Source organism: Balaenoptera physalus, assembly GCF_965194825.1.
Source record: "Balaenoptera physalus genome assembly, chromosome: 3".
Classification (NCBI taxonomy): domain Eukaryota; kingdom Metazoa; phylum Chordata; class Mammalia; order Artiodactyla; family Balaenopteridae; genus Balaenoptera; species Balaenoptera physalus.
Genome location: NC_138890.1, coordinates 13,931,638 through 13,951,854, shown reverse-complemented (window position 1 = coordinate 13,951,854; position 20,217 = coordinate 13,931,638). Strand labels below are relative to the sequence as shown.

The 20,217-nt window shown below is 56.1% G+C and overlaps 3 protein-coding genes across 3 annotated transcripts; 1 reads left to right on the top strand and 2 right to left on the bottom strand.

Moving 5' to 3' along the window:
- Positions 1–334: 334 nt before the first annotated feature.
- Positions 335–9,170, bottom strand: YJEFN3 (YjeF N-terminal domain containing 3). The gene is made up of 6 exons (XM_082457767.1): positions 8,747–9,170; positions 4,608–4,716; positions 2,625–2,735; positions 2,275–2,388; positions 2,045–2,195; positions 335–598 (listed from the first exon to the last, which is right to left on the bottom strand). The coding sequence occupies exons 1-6, from the start codon at positions 8,860–8,862 to the stop codon at positions 393–395; spliced, it is 807 nt and encodes a 268-aa protein (XP_082313893.1). The 5' UTR covers positions 8,863–9,170; the 3' UTR covers positions 335–392.
- Positions 9,171–9,393: 223 nt separating this feature from the next.
- Positions 9,394–17,731, bottom strand: NDUFA13 (NADH:ubiquinone oxidoreductase subunit A13). Its single transcript, XM_082457803.1, has 5 exons — positions 17,582–17,731; positions 11,709–11,787; positions 10,273–10,344; positions 9,805–9,874; positions 9,394–9,587 (listed from the first exon to the last, which is right to left on the bottom strand). Exons 1-5 carry the CDS (start codon positions 17,673–17,675, stop codon positions 9,468–9,470), a joined length of 435 nt encoding a protein of 144 aa, XP_082313929.1. The 5' UTR covers positions 17,676–17,731; the 3' UTR covers positions 9,394–9,467.
- A 127-nt stretch (positions 17,732–17,858) lies between these two features.
- Positions 17,859–19,808, top strand: TSSK6 (testis specific serine kinase 6). The gene has a single exon (XM_082457796.1). It carries the CDS (start codon positions 18,531–18,533, stop codon positions 19,350–19,352), a length of 822 nt encoding a protein of 273 aa, XP_082313922.1. The 5' UTR covers positions 17,859–18,530; the 3' UTR covers positions 19,353–19,808.
- Positions 19,809–20,217: the final 409 nt, after the last annotated feature.

Genomic DNA, 20,217 nt, shown 5'->3' with positions numbered 1-20,217 from the left:
CTCTGTTCTCCACGTCGGGAAGTGCCTCCTGGAATCCAGCCTGAAGCTGTCCGAACCTCCAATGTTTAAGCCGCCCTTTAGGAGGCTAGAAATCCTCCATCGGGTCTAACTTCGATTCTGTTGGCTTTAGGCCACCCTGAGCAGCCTGGAAATCCCACCCTGAATCTACCCTCCAATCTTCTGGCTCGTTTTCTCCGAGGCCAGCGGGAAGTCCCATTTACGTCTGCCCTCCATCCCTCCCGCCTTGGGGCCACCAGGGGACCGGTGGGAAGTTCCTCCCTGAGCTTCCCCACCCCCGCGCCAGACCCCGCGCACAGAGGAGGCCCAGGCGAGGTGGCGGTGGTACGTGTGTTTATTGGCGCGGGCCCAAGCCGCGTGGGCACGGGTGGCTGTCAAAGCGCCGCGATGCAGTCGGTGCCCGTGTACCCCGGTAGGCGCAGAGCGAACTTTCGGCGCACGTCGTCGGGCACGAACCTGCCAGCCACGAAGTGGTGGCGCCCGGAGAAGCGGCCGGCGCATTGCTTGGGCGCCGCCAGCGATACGAGCACGTCGGGTCGTAGCCCGTCCTCGGCGTCGCCGCCGGTCTCTGGGTCCCAGCCTGAGGGAGGAAGGATGGGAGGCGGGGATCAGGAGCTGGAAGGGGTGCTGGCTCTCAGACAAGAGACCTGCCGCCCCATCACCCACTTCCCCTTCCCCATCAGACACAGCCTCTGCTCTGACCCGTGAGTTTGGTCAGACCTGCCTCCCATAAAACTGAGCCTCTGCCCTCAGGCCAGTTTCTCCCCGCTCCTTGGAGATGTTTCCCTCCTCCTCTGACCAGAGCTTCTGCCCTCATACTTGTCTACCTCTGCTCCCATCCTGCTGCCCAATCTTCCTCCTCCATCTGACTCAGCCTCTGCCTTCAGACGACCTCATTTCTACCTGCTGCCCTTTCCCAATCAGACCTATGCGTCTGCCTTCTGACCCGGCGTCTGTCTCTATACCTCCCTCCCTATCAATCCTGAGCTCCCCTACTTAAACTAAAGTCTCTTTCCACCCAGACCTCCCAGCCTCCTCCCAGATCCCCACTCTCTACTCAGGGGACAGACTTGCCACCATCCTCAGGCAAGCCTCCCCCATCAGACCTGTCTCTTTGCCCCAGGTTCTTGCCTCTGACAAGATGTGCCCCCCACCCCTCCCAACTTGAGCAGCCATCCTCCTCCCTCTGACTAGAGACTCTTCCCTCTGACCTGACATCCCTGCCTTCACCTTCAGACTAGATCTTGCCTTTTGACTTGGCAGGACCCTGCCCCCTCCCTCATTGGGTTGTAGCCTCTGCCATCCCTCAAATGAGCCTCCACCTTCAGACTAGGGGCTTTGCCTTCTCTCCTCCCTCTGACCTGTCTGGGGCCACTAACTAAAAGCCTCCTCCCTCTGACTTTAATCCTTCCTTCTCTGACCCTAGCCTCCACCCTCAGACTAGGGGCCACTAATAATCCCTCCTGACCTAACAGGGAGACCCTCTCTGTCCAAGGCTATCTGTTCAGACATGAGCTTGCAGTCTGTCCCCTCAGCCCACCTCCTCCCTTAGACACCACCCCCAGCTCTGTGGCATCCTGCTGGTATGACCCCGGGGTCTTGTAATCCGGGTGATGTCCCCCTGAGTCTGGCCACCCCCACGGAGGGTCTGGCTGGCCAGCAGCTGTTTGTTCCGTTCTGCCCATTGCCTAATGGCTCCAACAGGCCTGGGGCGGTGGCCAGGATGAGCGGGGCCTTTGCCGAGTGAGCTCACGTCTGCCCCGGGTGACTGGGCCAGGGTGGGCAGCGGGCACACTGTGCTGGGTGTAGGGGGGAGGGGACCCAGGGTCACATGGGCACCAGCCTGGGTATTCCCCATCCGAGGGATGGACATGACCCTCAGCCTCACCCAGAGTGCAGGATCCATCCATGCTGGGGAAACTGAGGCTCAGGGTGGGCAGACAGGCTGGGACCACCAGAAGCCAGGGTACAGGGGCCTCCACCCAAGCCCTCCAGGTCCTCATGCCCCCCGCTCCACCTGACATGCCTGAGGGAATGTCCAGGCTCACGAGGGGGATGGACAGTAGCTTGAGCGTGGCCAGCGCACGCATGCAGGGGCCCCCGACCTTGCCCGGCTCCACACCGGGGCCCAGCACAGCGTCCACCACCAGCCTGTAGGCGTCATTGATGAGCCGGACCTGGAAGGGCAGGCAGAGTCAGGGGTCGATCTTGGGGCACTGTCCCCCACCAACCCCCTCAGTTGCCACCTGAGCTGACCTCCGTGGGCAGATAGGACAGGAAGGGGATGTCCATCTTCTCACACTGGGTAGTCAGGTCGCGGTGCAGCGGGTCCAGTGAGCGAGTGGGGTAGAAGATGGTTGGTTCGTACTCCTGCGGGGAGTGGGAAGGGGTCAGCACTGGGGCCCTCCCAGGCTCCCCACTGGGCCTCTGCCCCCCGATCTGGGTACCAGGCAGCAGACACTGCCTGGCACAAGCACTGGGCATATTCTGTAACCTGACATGCCTCATCCTCCCCCTGGGACACTAATAAGAGGAGGAAGCAATTGTTTTTCAAGGATGGGTTGGGAGTGTGACCCTGGGAGGCCAAGGAAATCCTTGCTACTCACAAACACCCGCAGGTGCCGGGCACAGACCAGCCCCACTGCCCCATTCTGCTCCGGGCCGCACACGACTAGCACCGTCCTCTGCTTCCGGGAGTGGGCAGGCAAAGGGAACACCTGGCAGGGGCACAGCAAAGGCAAAGGCATGGCGTTCGGAACTTCTCTTTACTCCAGTGGGGAAACTGAGGCTTGGAGTAGAGGATGGGATAGGGCTTGGGCCTGGAGGCAAGAGGACAGGACAGGAGGAGAGGGGCCAGGGCCTCTGGGGGCCTCAGTTTCCTTGTTGGAGACCCAGAGTCCTTGCCTCAGGCTCTGCCAAGCCCAAGCAGAAAAACGTGCCTCCTGCCACGACCCGAGCCCAGAGTGCGGTTTGTTTATTCTCGGCCTGAGTTGCAGACATTCTTCCACCTTTTTCCACTGCAGTGGCTGCCCCTCCCCCCGCTCATGTTTCCAGGCCTCCGTCCCTCCGTCCCTCCCGGAGGCCCCAAAGCTGGGGGCAGTAGGGGAGGGGGGTATTTTTCCAACGCGCCATACCCTGTCTCTCTCCATCCGTCCCTCTCCGTTGGCCTCTGTCTTCACCTCCCTGTCTTTCTCTCTGTATCTCTCAGACTCTCTACGTGTCTCTCCTCAGATGAGACGTGTCTCTCGTTTCTGTCTTCGCCTCTGTGTCTTTCTCTCAGTCTCTGTATCTCTTAGACTCTCCTCTGTGTCTCTGTGTATCTCCCTCTCTTTTAACGCAGAAGCTAAGAGTCTCAGCCCTACCCTGACTCTCTGCTTGGCCTCAGCTCACTCTCCTTCCCCAGCCTCTATCAAATGGGAGTAACAATGGCTCTGACAGGCTTGTGGGGTCTCTACCAGGCCCAGGGTGGCTCCAGGGGGCCCAACTATAACCTCCAACCACACAGAGGGAAAGTTATTTCCTTTCTGAGTCTCCTCCCCAGGGCCTCAGCAAGGTCCTGACCCAACCTGGTCCTACCTATGACCCCACCATGCCATGCCCAGAGCCCCAGACCCGCAACCAAGTCGGGGAGAGTGATAACGTCCAGCTGGCTAGGACCGAGGGGCCTCTGGACAAACACAGAGCTTTCAGTGCAAAAACTGGACGGTTGGTCATCAATGGCCAGGCGTGAGTTTACTACACTGAGTTTGCTTTTGTGGCTTTGATTTTCATTGTTCTCTTTTCCTCTGAGCATCTCACTCAGGATCTGTTTCACTTGGAACTAGCAACATTTAAGTTAAAAGACAATTGAGTCCACATAAAGAAAGATACTAAGTTTTTAAAAAACTATACAGTGGTAATAAGAAGAGGAGGAAGAAGGGGAGGAAGAGGAAAAGGGTTAACCTGCTGGAGCCCTGACTCAATCAGGCACTTTTCTAAGGCATTTGTGTTTATTAATTGGTGTCAGTTTATTACCCTTTTTCAGAGGAGGAAACTGAGGCCCAGGGTGGTTTGGCAACATGACACAAAACACTGGACAGTAGTATCGTCATTGCTATTATTCTTGCATCTCTTGCAGGCACCTCGAGGCCTGGGGGTTTGCTCCAGAGCCAAACATAGCTCTACTTCCAACCCCCCAGGGCCCTGCGCAGACCCTTCCCCACCTCTGGGCCTCAGTTCCCCCACCTGTGGCTGGGAGTTGTTTGCGGATGCTCAGACTTCAGGAACTGACGTCCCCTCTGCTCAAGACCCAGGAGGTGGCAGAGGCAGGCAGTCAAGGGCCCCAGACCTATCTCTGTGGTTGCCTCCACGTTTGTGGGGACCCCCGTCTCTGTCCTGACGCTCATCAACACCCTGGCCTGGGCCAGTGATGATCCTCTCTGGACCTCAGTTTCCCCATCTGAGTGATGGGCTGGGGTGGCCCCAAGCAAAGAGGGGCTTCTTGAGGGCAGAAATGACCATCCTGGCCATGGGGGTCATGCAGCTAGGCCTCCACTCTGGTGGGCTGGCCATCTGGTTGGGGTCAAGGTTGAGAATCAGGGGTCAGGTACCTTGGTCACAGCCACGGCACTAGCATGGCCGCACCACTCCACCAGCTGCTGCCGCCCGAAGCAATAATCTTCTAGCAGCTCCCGCTCCAGGGCAGCTGCCTCCGCTGTGCTGGGGGTCAGAGTGGGGAGAGATGCTCAGAGACACAAAGAGATGGAAAGACTTAGAGACAGAGACTCAGCTGGAGCCAGAAATGTGCCACCAATGTTCCGAGCCAGGTCCGGATGCCACCCCCACCCCGTGCCCAGAGCCGAAGACCCTTCCTCAGTTTCCTCATCCATCGCACACACCATTGAACGGAAGTCTGGAAGGCGGCGGGACTTTTGAGCACAAGCCTGAGGCGCGGGAGCCCTCTGGTGGTCGAAGAAGTGCATGGCAGTGCATGTTGGTTCTATTGCCCCAAAGCATGGGATATAGAGCCTCACCCAGATGCCCCCAGCCCCCAAGGCAAGAGGAACCCAGAGGGGGGAATAGAGCATGAAGGACTTAGTTGTTGGGGGTGACGCGTGGATTTCAGGCAGTGAAAACCACTGAAAGGATTCTAGGACACTGGAGGTTAACTGGACTGGGGGTGCCTGGGGGAGGTGGGTTTTAAAGGCAGCAGAGTTTTGTTTTGTTTTGCTTTGTTTTTTTGGCCACGTTGGGTCTTTGTTGCTGAGCACGGGCTTTCTCTAGTTGCGGCGAGCAGGGGCTACTCTTCATTGCGGTGTGCAGGCTCCTCATTGCGGTGGCTTCTCTTGTTGCCGAGCACGGGCTCTAGGCGCGGGGGCTTCAGTAGTTGTGGCACACGGGCTTAGTTGCTCCGCAGCATGTGGGATCTTCCCGGACCAGGGCCCGAACCCGTGTGCCCTGCATTGGCAAGCAGATTCTTAACCACTGTGCCACCAGGGAAGTCCAAGGCAGCAGAGTTTGATGGCTCACATGGGGAGGTGGATGTGGCGCCTGCAGCTATGAGACTCAGTGGTGATCCCTCTTCAGGGACAGTGATAAAATTCAATAATTGTGGCCAGAGAAATGGAGCCAAAGTGCTTGAGGTGAAGCTCAGCCCCCAGCTCAGTGAGTGACTGAGGTCCGTCTCATCTCTCTGAGCCTTGCTTCCTCCTTTGCAAAAGAGAAGGCAGGACAGGCTAATTTTCTAGGTCCAGTGCAAAATGCAAATGTGGGGCCCCTTGATCAATAATTATTAAGAATTTTAAGATGGTGATGGCAGAGCATTAAACCAAGTGTTGGGCCCTTCTAAGAGCAGGGCCCAAGCTGGCCTTGGTCTGGGCTTGGTGGCTACAGAGAGGAAGAGCTGGCTGGCATTGAGGACTGGAAGACGTTCCTCACTCCAGAATCAGGGGCTGGAGCAGCTGGGCAGGGTCTATAGCCTGATGCCAGCTTCCCGTAGCCAGGACCCCTTCCAGCTGGGGAACGGCACTTGCCCCCAGCTCAGCACACACTAGAGTGTAATGATAATAATAATAATTGTTATTATGATAATTATTATCATTATTATTATTATTGTAAAAGGACCAGGCCCAGAAGAGTTGGAAGAACATATAACAACTCAGATAAATAAAATGGTTTGCCCAGAGTCATGTAGGAAGCAAGTTGGAAAACTGAGCCTTCTACCCTTGGTGTCTGTCTCCAGAGCCACGGATAGAGTGTGAGCAAAGCAGAGGGAGACCTACAGATGGGCAGAGGTTTGTTGGGATGAATCCTGAGGTTCCTTTTTTTGATTCTGTGAGCAGGAGACCACAACCTTCTAGCCAATTGTGCAGTGTGACCAGGCCAGGCAGCAGGAGGGGTGGAGGTGGGAAGCAAGCATTGCTATGCAATGGGGAGTCAGGGAGGGCTTCCTGGAGGAGCTGGCCTGGAGTGCTGTGGGAGGTAATCCAGGTGGCAAGAACAGTGAGGGCCGAGGACCTGTGGTGGAAATGAACTTGGCAGGTTCAAGGGACAGAAGAGAGGCAGAGAGAGCGAGGCTGAGAAACTTGGTCAGAAAGATACTTCCGGGTCCCACACAGATGGGGAAGATGGAGGCTTAGGGCAAGGTGACATGCCTTGTCACCCCAGCGAGCAGAGCCAGATTCAACTCCCAGGTGTCTGCGGCTGATGCTGCAGGAGGTTGAAGGACCGGGTGGGGAAACAGAGCTCATGGTGGGGCCAGATGAAGAGCGCCCCCAGGACAGGCCGGCCCAGCTCCCGGGAAAGAACGTCGAAGGCGCTTTAAGAATGTGGCGGGGCTTCCCTGGTGGCGCAGTGGTTAAGAATCCGCCGGCCAGTGCAGGGCACACGGGTTCGAGCCCTGGTCCGGGAAGATCCCACATGCCACGGAGCAACTAAGCCCGTGCGCCACAACTACTGAGCCTGAGCTCTAGAGCCCGCGAGCCACAACTACTGAAACCCGCGCACCTAGAGCCCGTGCTCCACAATGAGAAGCCACCGCAATGAGAAGCCCACACACCTCCACGAAGAGTAGCCCCCGCTCACCGCAACTAGAGAAAGCCTGTGAGCAGCAACAAAGACCCAGCGCAGGCAGGCAGGCAGGCAGGCAGGCAGGCAGGCAGGCAGGAAGAATATGGCTCATTCCTCTGTCTTCATCTTGTGACAGCTCTGTTGCCCCCGCAGGAGGGCTGGGGGAGGATCATCCATTCCTCCTCTTCTTTCTGTTCCAAAGCTTTGGGCTCTGGCCTCCACCTGGAACCTTATCTTCCTGCCTAACCGGTCACTGGAGAGATAACCGGGACTCCACAGGCAGAGGGCAGTCCAGGCTTAGGAGCCTGAGGGTAGGGGCAGCAGCTGCTCTGGGCAGGGGAGGGGATAGGGCAGAACTGTTATGGGACTGGGGAGCGGTGCTCAGTTTATGAGGGTGCCTCTTGCTTCTCCCAACCTCGGCCCCCAGATGAGAGGAGCTGTGAGGCCCCGCGATTTGCCCACCAGCCCCAGAAGGGGCAAAATGCTCCAGGAGGGGGCTTTTTAGAGATGAAGCTCTGAGGCTAGGGTGCCTGTGCCACACGCTCCCTGCTTTCTCAGCTCCATCTGCTTCTCTCCACCCTCGTGCCTCTGCCCACCAGCCCTTCATCATTGCTCACCTGGCTGCCGACTGCAGTCACATTCCCCCAAACTCAACACAAGCTGAGGGGGCTTTGAAAACTTGAACACCAGATTTCACCACCCCGTCCCAAACCTTCTTATGGGTCCCCAGTATTCAGAGAATATTCAAATTCCTCACCTTACTTACAGGCCCCCCACTATGTCTCCCATCTCAGCCTCCTCTCCCCGTGTTCCACTCCCACCCAACACACAGCACCCCATCACTCCTTAGTTGGCATCTGAGGGCCCCCCATCCCCCACACCAGGTGAAGTCACAGCTCCAGCTTCTAGAACATTTTCTTCCCCCTGCCTAGCATGTGCTGGGTCTCTCGCTGAGTCTGGACATCAGCCAGTCGCTCCACAGTATCTGCCTTGAGAAGAGGGGCTGAGTGGACAGTGGGCAGGTAGCCGCACAAAGGACTGTGGGGTCTGGTTTACAGTGAGGTCTACAGCCCTGCTTGGGGTCCCATGTCACAAGCGCTTAGAGAAGGACACAAGAGGATGACTTAGGACAAGGTGGAAGGCACAACCACAGCTGCCAGCTCCAGACCCCAAATTCATCAGCCCGCTGGCAAGTGGCCTATGTATTTAACAATCACTTTAGCCCTAGGGCAGCCAGTGGCTTCCCTCCCCAGGCTTCAGTTTTCTCCTCTGAACAAGGGGTTAGTAGCAGGTGCACCATCAAGGAGTGTGTGAGCATCTGAGGGGCTAAAAGAGCTCAGCTCTTCCTGGATGGGGGACAAGGGTCATGGGCTCCAGGGTCCCTGGGAAAGATGGAAAGGGGAGGCGGGCCCTGCTTAGGCTGTGGGTAACGGGGGAGCGACCAGTGGTGCTGATGAGTAATTCATGAGGGGCGGGCCTGCTGCAGATGCCGTTTCCCTGGCAACACAGCTTTGGCGGTGTTGGCAGCTGCAGGCTTAGTCTCTCCAGTGAAATGCGGGATGGGCCTGGGATTCTCCCCGCCCCCCATCCCGGCCATGCCTTTGCCTCTGATCTACAGCCCCTGGTCCCCCAGGCCCTCTTCCAGCCATGGCCCAGCCTCCCGTCCCTCTCCCCGGCTGACCTGAGGAAACACCGCTCCTCGGGCGCCTCCGCTAGGCCCGGGCCAGCCGCGCTGCTCATGGCGGAGGTGATCTGTGCGCACCGGCAGCCACCACCACCACAGCCTTTTAAGTGCATCCCTGGGCAGAGGGGGCGTCCTCTCTCCTCCCACCCACCGTGTGTCCGCCAATCAGGAGACGCCGCGAAGGCGCTGCGCACAGCCGTTGGTCGGTAGGTGCAAGTGGACTTAACCCCACTGCGCCAGCAATGCAGCTGCCTCAGAGGATGGCGGGAATCCCAGAGTTGCGAATATTGGCAGGAAAACAAAGTCTGGAGGGGCAGCGATGGGCCGGTTACCCCTGCTATGGGATCCTGGCCTGGGAGCAAGGGGACCCGCTTCTGCTGCGCCCCTCTCCATCCCGGTGCTCTCCTATGCAGGTCACCCACCCACCCCGTACCCAGGTGGAGAAGCCCCCCCATCTGAAGGGGTTGGCTGCTGACAAGCAGGGTTTCAACAAAGGTAGGAAAAAGTCCAGGCATATTTGGTAGCCGATGCTGAAGGGTGATCCAGGGGCCATCCCACTGGCATCTTCTGCTTAGTCCCTGCACCTCCTGTGACACCCCATAGCCCCCCAACCCCCAATCACTCAGTCCCTAGGACACAGGCAGGCCAGTCTCCAGAGCGTTTATTCTCTCCTAGTGGGGAGGGAGTAGGGGTCCAGTGGTCTGAGGGGCACAGGCGCCTACGTGTACCACATGAAGCCATAGGTGGCACGGAGAACCTCCTCGTTCATGCGCAGCCCGTAGAGCTCGCCCATCGTGGGGGTCACCCAGCGCGTTGTGTGGAACACGGACTCGCCCACCTGCGGGGACAGAAGGGTATGGGTGGCGGCGCAGCTAACCCCTTAGGCCCATGCAGCCTGCTGGGACCCCACCAGGCCTGGCAGCCACTGCGCCTACACCCAAAACTGCCTTGCCCTTCCGGCACTTGGCACCCACTACCCCTCTGCCCCAGGTTTTCTGTGGGAGGCTGCATTTCTGCAGTGGCCTAGACCCCCACCCTCCCTGCTGAAGACCCACCTTCCAATCCGGCACATCCTTCATGATGATCGCCTCCTCCTCCAAGTTCTCCCGAAGCATCTGGAGAACCCTGCGGGCACAGGGTGGGAGGTGGGCGACAGGCCTGACCACCCTGAGGGGCCCCTGCCTAACAAACCTGCCAAACCTGTCCCTGCTCCACCTCCCCATCACCTCCTGCAGCTTTCAACCCTGCACACGCTGACTCCTCTTCTTTCCTTTCTTCCACTGGCAAACTCTTACTGTCCTCCTGCCCGGCCCCAATGCCCCCTCCTCCAGAAGCCCTTCCATTCTCCCTCTTGGGTCTCTGCTGCAAATCAAGTTTGGGGCCCTCTCCAAAGACGATGGCATCCCCTGGAGCCACATACAAGGTCATGGCTGTCGGTCCCCATGTGTGTTCTGGCCTTATCCCACGCTGCAGGCTGCAGCACTCAGGCCTGTAACCTCCCGACCCTGGCCCCAGCGGCACACCTCCGGTCCTTCTCTGCCTGCAACAGAGGCATCAGTGCAATGCGGGCCTCGAAGTCCTCGATCTGCAGGCGCCTGTGAAATCCCAAAACCAACACTCAGATCAGACCATGGTGGGATGGGGGGCAGATGATGAGGCCCTTGGACATGCATTACCCTGGAAAGGGGTTTGGGGGAGAGGCAAGCAAGGGGGAAGGGCTTGGGCAGTGGGCTCTGCCCACCAGCAGCCTGAGACGGGGGATGGGGGGGGGTGCATGCAGTTGACACAGGCGGCGTCAGTCCACAAGACTGCTGGCTTCACACTTTCTTTTCTGTTCAAAACTTTTTTTTAAATCCTAAAAATAGCCCGGGCCTGATGATTGCAGTTAACTGTGGGGAACGTTCATCATCGGGTTCTGGACTTTACAAAATCACATCCTTTTCACCGCAAAATAACCGTGGGGGGGGCAAGCATCATGGGCAGCTCCTTTCTTCTCCCTGATTTTTGGCATCTCCAAGCCACCAGCCCCACCTGTGCTGGGTGGCGTGGGGAGAGCGATGCCCAGTGATGTGGCCCAGGGGGTAGGTAGCCTCCGGCCCTGTCCCCTCATCACTAGGAATCTCACAGTAGCACAAGGAAGGGTCTGGGTGAACTTCAGCCCCCACCTCAACCCTCCCACCCCCTCCCCATTCCCCAGGACCCAGGGTAGCAGCCCCGCTCCAGGCTGCTGCCCTCACCACAGTCACACACCGTGGTTACTACTGGGTCCCTCTGGGAGACTGGGCCTGGTCTTGCCTGCCCAGTGTGGCGGCCCTAGCGTCCAGCACCCACCAGGTGCTCCTGAGTTCACTCAACAATGTTGAGCGCCCTCCACGTGCTAGGCCTTCTCCAGCACCGCCTGTGCTGGGGGTGGGCAAGCTCAAGGTGGGTGCTAAGGACACAGGACACAGAGTGGGAGAGGGTGGAGGGGCCCAGATCGTTGGGAGCCAATGAGAAGGAGCCACGTGGTGGGGCGTTGGGCAAGCTCAGAGGCGGCCAGAGTCCCAACCAAGGCCGTTGCAGACCTGGGTCCCTCAGGCCCTGTACTGCTGGCCCGGCCACTGTCTTGCACGATCTGCTTTTTAAGCCTTTGTATCATCATTACCTGATCACCACCCACAAAAAGACAAAAACCCACTAAGAGAGTGCATCACGGGCCTGTCCCTCCACCTCCACCTCTGCTATGCTAACGTGGACCCTCGGGTACCCAGTGGTGGAGGTCAAGGGCACCCAGTAAACATCTGGAGGCGAGCTTCTTGCTTACTAGTCAGTCATTCCTTGAGGGTAAAGCCCAGAAATGGACTTGCTGTGTCAGGGCCTGCACTCCCTGAGGCCTGAGGAGTTGACAAGGCGCCCCGAGGTACACCAAGTCCACAGGCACACGTCCCCAAGCTCCCCTTCTCACCAGCGCAGGGCCTACCTGCGTTCGCGGTTCCATTTCATCATGCTCCAGTACCCAAAGAGCAAGGTCCCGACGCCCACGGCGAACATGCTGTAGCCTGTGGGGAGAGGGGGCGCTGCTCAGCACCTGCACGTGGGACAGGCCACCTTGTCCTTTCTTCTCCTGAAGCATAACCCGCTCGCTGTGCAAATACTCCAGTAACATGAATGAGGGAGAAGGCAAAAGCCCTCATGAACCCCCTGCCAGAGATGGCTGGTACCGTCTCTAATGCTTATTTTTTCAGACTACATTTTTTTGTCTCTGTGGAAAGTCCACTGGCCCCCTCCCTTGGACACCCCCTCCCCCGCAGCTGCAGCCCACTCTTTATCCCATTCACCCACTCTGCGGGCAGGGACACCAGGCTGCGAGGCTGCTACACCTCTGCCCCCACGCCAGGGTTCCTGGAAGGTACAGGCCTGGCAGAGACTATGAGAGGGCCTGAGGGCCTAAACTTTTACGGTTGGGTGGCCCTGGCCCCGCCACTGCCTAGAAGGTTGTTTGGTTCCCTTCAGCCAGCTGGTCCCCATGGGGAAGGATGGTGTCCACGCTGCGTCCCAGCTCCACGGAGGTTCTGGCTGCCTGGGCCACCTCCCTGTGTGTTGCCCACAGGGGGCTGGATGGGGCTGCCGGAGGCAGGTAGTGCCCTGCAGGGGCTGCCCAGCCACCCCCTGGGCTCCCAGGTGCTGCTTCCTCCCGGCCCAGTGGGGTGGAGCCCCTTCCCGGGACCCCAGGAGACAGAGGCCGAAATGAATATTTACTGAGAACACGTGGGCACCTGTGCTGTAATTCTGACAGGCCATGAGCCTGCTGGGGTCTTCAGGGAGGTCTGGACGCTTGGGGCCTGGCTGGGGCTGGCTCGTCCTGCACCACCTCATCTTTCAAGCCACAGTCTCTCCTCTGGACAGAACTCGTGGTTGCTGGGGTGAATTGACAAGCTCAGCCAGACCGAGCTCCATTTAACACCCAGTAAAGGACCGGCAAATGGTGGGTAAAGCCACTTCCTGGGACTCGTGGGGGGACAAAGTGGGGGCTCTTTCTTCTTCAGCTCGTCTCCAGCACAAGGCTCCTCTGGCACCTCTGTTGGACCCAGAGATAATGAGAAACTGGCTCAATTTTTTAATTCCTTTAGTTCAACCTGTTAAAAACATGAGCTCAGGGTAAGGCACTTCCACGTTATGGGGCACAAGGTAGCGAGGGCACCCTGGTTCCTGTGCTCAGAAGTAGGACCTCTCCTGAGAGGGCCGAGTGCCCAGGACCAGTCCCTGGTGCACCCATGGCTCTCCCACAATGGCTGACCACCTGCGTTGGGCACTCAACGTTCTTTCCATTGGGTGGGAGTGTTTCATCAGAGCTGCCCGTTATTTGCAACAGCTGCAGAGAGGCCTGGGGCTGCTGCTTCCGACCCAGCCCCAGGGAAATGACTGAGAGACTGTCTTTGTGAGGACCTCTTGCCCTCAACATTGGGCACCCATGTGTGGGCCCATCTGTAAGATAAATTCCAAGACTAAGGTAAGGTGGCCTTTAAGATGATGCAGCTCTAATTCATCTATTCCTCATTGACAGTGGTGAGGCTGAGGCCCCAGGCCCTCAGGGGGTGTCTGTGCCTCCAGAGCTGCCAGTCTGGTGGGAGAGGCCAACGAGGGGCATGCCCAGAAGGGGGTGCGGGCCACATGTAAAGAAGACCTAAATGAATAGAAACGCATCCTGTGTTCATGGATCGGAACTTAACATTGTTCAGATGGCAGCACTCTCCAAACTGAGATACAGATTCAGCAGTCCCCATCAGAATCCCAACCTTCCCGCCCCAGTCCCACAGAAATTGACAAGCAGATCGTGAAATTCATATGGAAATGCAAGGGACCAGAATAGCTGAAACCATTCTGAAAAAGAAGAACAAAGTTGGAGGACTCTTCAAACTTATCACGCAGCTGTGTGTACAAGACAGTGTGCCCTGGCATAAGGATAGACATGTACATTGATGGAACAGAGCTGAGAGTCCAGAAATAAACCCTCACATTTACGGTCAATTGATTTTGGACGAGGGTGCCAAGATTATTCAATGGGGAAAGAACAGTCTTTTCAGCAAATTGGACAACTGGATAGCCACATGCAAAAGAAGTGTGCTCCTTCCTCCCTCCATACACAAAAATTAACTCAAAATGGATCAAAGACCTCAATGTACTAAGAGCTAAAACATAAAACTCTTAGAAAACAGAGAAGTCATTCTCTGTGACCCTGGATAAGGCAATGGTTTCTTAGATATGACACCAGAAGCACAAGTGACAAAAGAAAAAATAGAATTGGACTTCGTTGAAATTTAAAACTTTTGTGCTGCAAATGACACCATCAATGAGCTGAAAAGACAACCCACAGACTGGAAGAAAGTATTTGCAGATCATATACCTGATAAGGGAATGGTATCCAAAATATATAAAGAACTCTTAAAACTCAATAATAAAATGATTAACCACCCAATTAAAAATGCATAAAGGATTTGAATAGAAATTTCTTCAAGGAAGCTATATAAATGGCCAATAAACACATGAAAAGATGTTCAACATTGTTAGTCCCTAGGGAAATGCAAATCAAAGCCACACTAGATACCACCTCACACCTACTAGGATGGCTAAAAATTTTTTAAATGGAAAGTAATTAGTGTTGTCCAGATGCAGAGAAATTCGAAGTCCCGTACATTGCAGGTGGGAACGAAAATGGTACAGCCAATTTGGGAAGTCTGGCAGTTCCTCACAATGTTAAATGTGGAGTTACCATATGACCGAGCAATTCTACTCCACCTAAGAGAAAGGAAACATATGTTCACACAGAAACCTGTACAGGAATGTTCACAGCAGCACTGTTCGTAACAGCCAAAAGGTGGAGACAACTCAAATGTCCAACAAGTGGTAAATGGACACACAAAATGTGGTCCATCCGTGCAAGAATATTATTCAGCCATAAAAAAGAATGAAGCACTGAAATACTACAACATAAGCATTAAAAACGTGCTGAGACAATCCCACTACTGGGCATATACCCAGAGAAAACCGTAATTCAAAAAGACACATGCACCCGAATGTTCATTGCAGCACTATTTACAATAGCCAGGTCATGGAAGCAACCTAAATGCCCATCAACAGACGAATGGATAAAGAAGTTGTGGTACATATATACAATGGAATATTACTCAGCCATAAAAAGGAACGAAATTGAGTCATTTGTTGAGACGTGGATGGATCTAGAGACTGTCATACAGAGTGAAGTAAGTCAGAAAGAGAAAAAATAATATCGTATATTAACACATGTATGTGGAACCTAGAAAAATGGTACAGATGAGCCGGTTTGCAGGGCAGAAGTTGAGACACAGATGTAGAGAACGGACATATGGACACCAAGAGGGGAAAACTGCGGTGGGGTGGGGATGGTGGTGTGCTGAATTGGGCGATTGGGATTGACATGTATACACTGATGTGTATAAAATTGATGCCTAATAAGAACCTGCAGTATAAAAAAACAAACAAACAAAACAACTAATACTAAACTTTCATTGGGTTATTTGTATGGAAATATGTTAATATAAATGTTTCAGACATTAAAAAAAAAAAAGTGCTGAGAAGTCACACAAAAAGGACACAGAGTGAATGATGCCATTTATATGAGAGGCAAATCCATAGAGACAGAAAGCAGATTAGTGGTTGTCAGGGGCTGGGAGAGAATGTGGAGTGACTGCTAACGGGTAGAGCATTTCTTGTTGGGGTGATGAAAATGTTGTAAATTTAGATCATGGCGATGGTTGCACAACTGTGAATAGACTAAAAATTGGTGATCTGTACACATGAAATGGGTGAACTGTATGGTATGGCATGTGCATCTCAATAAAAATGTTAAAGATACCAGAAAAAAAGAAAGGGCCACTCGCTGGGTGCAGGTGGGAGTGGAGAGAGGAGAGCTGGGGGTGAGAGATAAAGGGAAAAGGTGGGGGTAGCAGTCACTTCGGTAGCAGCATGGATTAAAGGCGGCCTGAGCCAGCTTGGCATGTTCTGGGATGTTGGCGCTGAGTGGGCCAGGCAGAGAAAAGGGGAGTGGGTGCCAGGCTTGGGGCCACAGTGCCTTGACAAGAGCAAGACTGACTGGGAGAGAGCAGCTGTGGATAAGGCTGGAGGACAGAGGATGAGGGCAGGGTGCAAGACAGACTGTAGGGCCTTTGCATTTACTGTTCCCTCTGCCTGGGGAAATCCTTTTCAGAGAGGTCCTTTCGCCCATTCTGGCTAAAGCAAGCCCCAGTTATCCTGGGCCTCGGCACTGACCACGATGGGAAATTATGGAGTGGTGTGTCTGTCTCCTCAGCTAAACAGTGAGCTCCTCAGGACATAGCCCAGCACCACGGATGCACTCAACAATTACTAAATGCAGGTACATAAACAAAGACCACATCCCAGAAAGGAGTGTGGTCTTATATTCCTCACCCCTCTGCAACCAGGAAAGACTGGGGTGGGTCTGTCTGTGCTGCAATGAAAGTTGGTGTCAAGGGCTGTGATGTGAGACCCAACCCCAATCGGTGGTATTTGAGGCACACGGGAGGCACTGCTGTATTATTAACTGGAAGGGGACCAGGATATGGGCCACATTTGTGACTTAAAAATGAAAGAGATGCTGACTGTGGGAAGCCCAGGGAGACCCAAGGGCTAGGATCTTTCTGCAGCCTGGTCTGCAGCCTGGTCACAGAACTATCCATGTATAAACAGACCTCATGCCACACACCCGAGGAGTGCACTGACCTGGGTGTTAAGAAGAGACTCAGATCACTTCATATTTGTTGAATCTAGGAATGAGTCTAGAGTCGAGTGCCCATGTGGTGCCAAATCTAGTCTGTAACCTGTTTTTGTACGTCCCTCGGGCTAAGAACACTTTTAGGTTTGCAAAGTTGTAAAAAAAAGCAGCAATAGTGGATAAAGACCATCTGGCAGAGAAAGCATGAAATATTTATCTGGCTCTTTACGGAAAAAGTTTGCCAACCTTTGTTCTGGATTACAAAAAAGCCAAGAAGGGGCGGGGGAAGACCTGAGTTTTCACCTGACAATAACTTTTCTACTGTCTGAATTATAACTTTTTTTTTTGAAACTATGCCCATGAATTTTTTTGCTTTTTAATTGAGGCATAATTTTCATAACATGCGCAGGGTTAAATGTAAAGTTCAATGACTTGGAGCAAAGTACTCATTCTTAACTCGTTTTACATTTTTTATATTTCTCTGTTATCCTTGGGTGCAGAGTATGGGCGCCTTTTACTTTCTCACTTACATTTTTTTGTGTTGAACCCAATAAAAAAATTTAAAACGTTACTTAGAACCCCTGACAATTTTAAGAACACATAATTCTGGGATAGCCTGAAGTTGGGGGAGGAACCACTGCACATAACGTGTTTTTTTTTTTTTTTCAGAACATCTTTTAAATTCCCTCGGTATTCCGGGTTTCGGCCCCAGCTTTGCTCTGGGTGGCCCTGTGGGGAGGTCGCATCCTCTCTCGGGCCTCAGTTTCCCCACCTGTGAAACCGAAACGTGGCGGAAGGCTCGCGGCGCGGGCTAAATTAACCTCAGTTTCATCAATTGTAAAATGGGAATAATTAACGGGACCGACCTCTTGGGCTGTTCCAAGGAGGCAAAGGGCTTAGTAAATGCTCGACAAACTGCAGCAGTTGTCGTTATTGTTAGTACTGAAGCTGTTGGGGATCCTGGAACTCCGCCTCCCGTCATATGGAGAGGGAAACTGAGGCCCGCTAGACTCCCCGGCATCCCGACCCCGCCGCGGCGCCCAGAAGGCCCAGACCCTGACACCCCGGCGCAGGGCGACACTGACCCGACAGTCCTCGACGGGGAAGGTTCCGCTTGTAGTCGATAGGGCCGTAGCCCCCCAGCGGTGGCATGTCCTGCTTCACCTTCGACGCCGCCATGCTTACAGAACCCTGCACTTCCCGTCGCGAGAGGAAGTTACGCAACGGCGACCAACGCCATGATGAGTGTGGCGGAAGCTGCCACGCCGGTCTCGGACCCGGCTGCAAAACCTAGGGCGCTGGTGCACTTACCTACCCCAGTGCGTGGGAGGGCTCGGATAGCTGGGCCCGCGATCGACTGCACGCCCCCAGCTGCGGCCGTAGAGTCCTTATTTTCTCTTCTCCCACATGGGGCGTGGCTCAGTCGGTGTCAAAGCCTGCAGCCCGTCCGGTCGCCAGAGTCCTTGCACCAAAGGACCACCCATTCACCTTCCCTCTGGGGCGATGTGCAGGCCAGTTAGAAACCTCAGGCTCCCGAGGGAGCCAGGTCTCTTCCCCATTTTCTCCCCCTCGGGGGGCCCTGTGGGCAGCCCAGGGCTCCACAGGGTCAGGGCTGAGTACACGAAGTTGGGGGACGGCTGCTACTCAGATTCGGACTCATGAGGAGCCGCCCCAATCCCAGGCACGGATTCCACTCCTGGTGGTGGTCGGGACGCCTTGCTAGTGTCCTCTCATCGGGAACTGGACCATTCAGAGTTATTATGAGTCACAAAGCCCTAGGGCCTTGGGGGCACCACGAGGCGGGGTCTGGGCCCCCACCCCCCACCCCGAGGCGGGGTGACGCTCGCGGTCACTTCACAAGGCAGAAATTGTTACCTAGGCAATAAAGGGCACCGCGGCGGTGGGGGCCCGGGAGTGGGCACATGGGGGTGCGGGTGTGCAGGTGCCAAGCGCCATGGGTTAGGCCCGAGATCGGAGTCCGACCGCCCACCGACAGCAGCCGCCTCCTGCTCCCCACGAGCCCCAGGCGCCACCATGTCGGGCGACAAACTTCTGAGCGAACTCGGCTATAAGCTGGGCCGCACGATAGGCGAGGGCAGTTACTCCAAGGTGAAGGTGGCCACGTCCAAGAAATACAAGGGCACGGTGGCCATCAAGGTGGTGGACCGGCGGCGCGCGCCGCCAGACTTCGTTAACAAGTTCCTGCCACGCGAGTTGTCCATCCTTCGGGGCGTGCGGCACCCGCACATCGTGCACGTCTTCGAGTTCATCGAGGTGTGCAACGGGAAGCTGTACATCGTGATGGAGGCGGCCGCCACCGACCTACTGCAGGCCGTGCAGCGAAACGGGCACATCCCTGGGGGGCAGGCGCGCGACCTCTTCGCGCAGATCGCCGGTGCTGTGCGCTACCTGCACGACCACCACCTGGTGCACCGCGACCTGAAGTGCGAAAACGTGCTGCTGAGCCCTGATGAACGCCGCGTCAAGCTCACCGACTTCGGCTTTGGCCGTCAGGCGCATGGCTACCCCGACCTGAGCACCACCTACTGCGGCTCGGCCGCCTACGCGTCGCCCGAGGTACTTCTCGGCATCCCCTACGACCCCAAGAAGTACGACGTATGGAGTCTGGGTGTCGTGCTCTACGTCATGGTCACCGGGTGCATGCCCTTCGACGACTCCGACATCGCCGGCCTGCCCCGCCGTCAGAAGCGCGGCGTTCTCTACCCCGATGGCCTCGAGCTGTCTGAGCGCTGCAAGGCCCTAATAGCCGACTTACTGCAGTTCAGCCCGTCGGCCAGGCCCTCCGCGAGCCAAGTAGCGCGCAACTGCTGGCTGCGTTCGGGGGACTCCGGCTAGAAGCCGGGGTTCCCACCATTCCCGCCGCCCCGAGCACTGCGCAAGCGCAGCGCACGCGCAAGAAGCGCGCTTCCGGAGTTCCGCGAAGCCGCCGCGCGCCGTTGCGCACGCGCCCTTTCCCCTTTCCCACTTCGACGCCGGAGGCGGCAGTCCCCCCCGTTTGGAAATCAGCTCGTCCGCCAAGATCCCAAGAGCAGAAGGGCGCGTGCGCTTCCTCGGTTCCCCGAGAGAAGGCCCCGGGAAGGGGCTGGACGAGAGGAGAGGGAAACGTTGCCCCCGTGCGGAATGAGCGACCGCTACGCGGCGGGCAGTGGCTGCTTGGAGAAGCTGCTGGCGAGCGGACGCGCGCGGAGGGCGTCTGTCCACAGCCAGCCGCGCATGCCGGTGAGGGACGGCGCGCTCCAGGCGCTGCCCCCCTTGGAACTTGCAATAAACTCGCTCTTTCTCGCACCTGGCTCTAGCGACGGCCCCCTTTTACGGAGCTGGGGGGAGGGGATCGCTCCCCGGGAGAAGGCAGGCGCGGGCGCCCCATTTTAGAGAAAGGCTTGTGGAGGTTCTTGCTACAGGTCTGAAAAGGGAGTTGGAAAGATTCGAACCCAGACCTTTCGGGCTCCCCATCTTGGGCAGACTCGAAGGGGCTTTGGAGTCGTCCCCGGCGTCGTAATGGTCCTGGGAATGGAGGTGCTGGACTAGGGAGCAAGAACCCCAGCACCCTTCTGGTGTTTAAGGATGGAACAGCAAGGGGCGGGGGGCGCCTGTCCCTACAGAAACAGCATTTGCAAAAGAGGAAATTGATGCCCACACCGGTATCACTTGCCCAAGAACAGCCAGGATTTGCACCCAGATATGTCTGAAGTGGGGTGGG

Excerpts from the sequence above, each read along its gene's own strand:
- YJEFN3 (XM_082457767.1), bottom strand. The coding sequence starts at position 8,862 with ATGCACTTAAAAGGCTGTGGTGGTGGTGGCTGCCGGTGCGCACAGATC. Across the intron at positions 4,717-8,746 it reads GAGGAGCGGTGTTTCCTCAG|CACAGCGGAGGCAGCTGCCC; the intron begins GTCAGCCGGGGA and ends TCTGACCCCCAG. Across the intron at positions 2,389-2,624 it reads CCCGGCACCTGCGGGTGTTT|GAGTACGAACCAACCATCTT; the intron begins GTGAGTAGCAAG and ends CACTCCCCGCAG.
- NDUFA13 (XM_082457803.1), bottom strand. The coding sequence starts at position 17,675 with ATGGCGGCGTCGAAGGTGAAGCAGGACATGCCACCGCTGGGGGGCTAC. Across the intron at positions 11,788-17,581 it reads TCCCCGTCGAGGACTGTCGG|GCTACAGCATGTTCGCCGTG; the intron begins GTCAGTGTCGCC and ends CTCTCCCCACAG. Across the intron at positions 9,588-9,804 it reads AGGATGTGCCGGATTGGAAG|GTGGGCGAGTCCGTGTTCCA; the intron begins GTGGGTCTTCAG and ends CTGTCCCCGCAG.
- TSSK6 (XM_082457796.1), top strand. The coding sequence starts at position 18,531 with ATGTCGGGCGACAAACTTCTGAGCGAACTCGGCTATAAGCTGGGCCGC.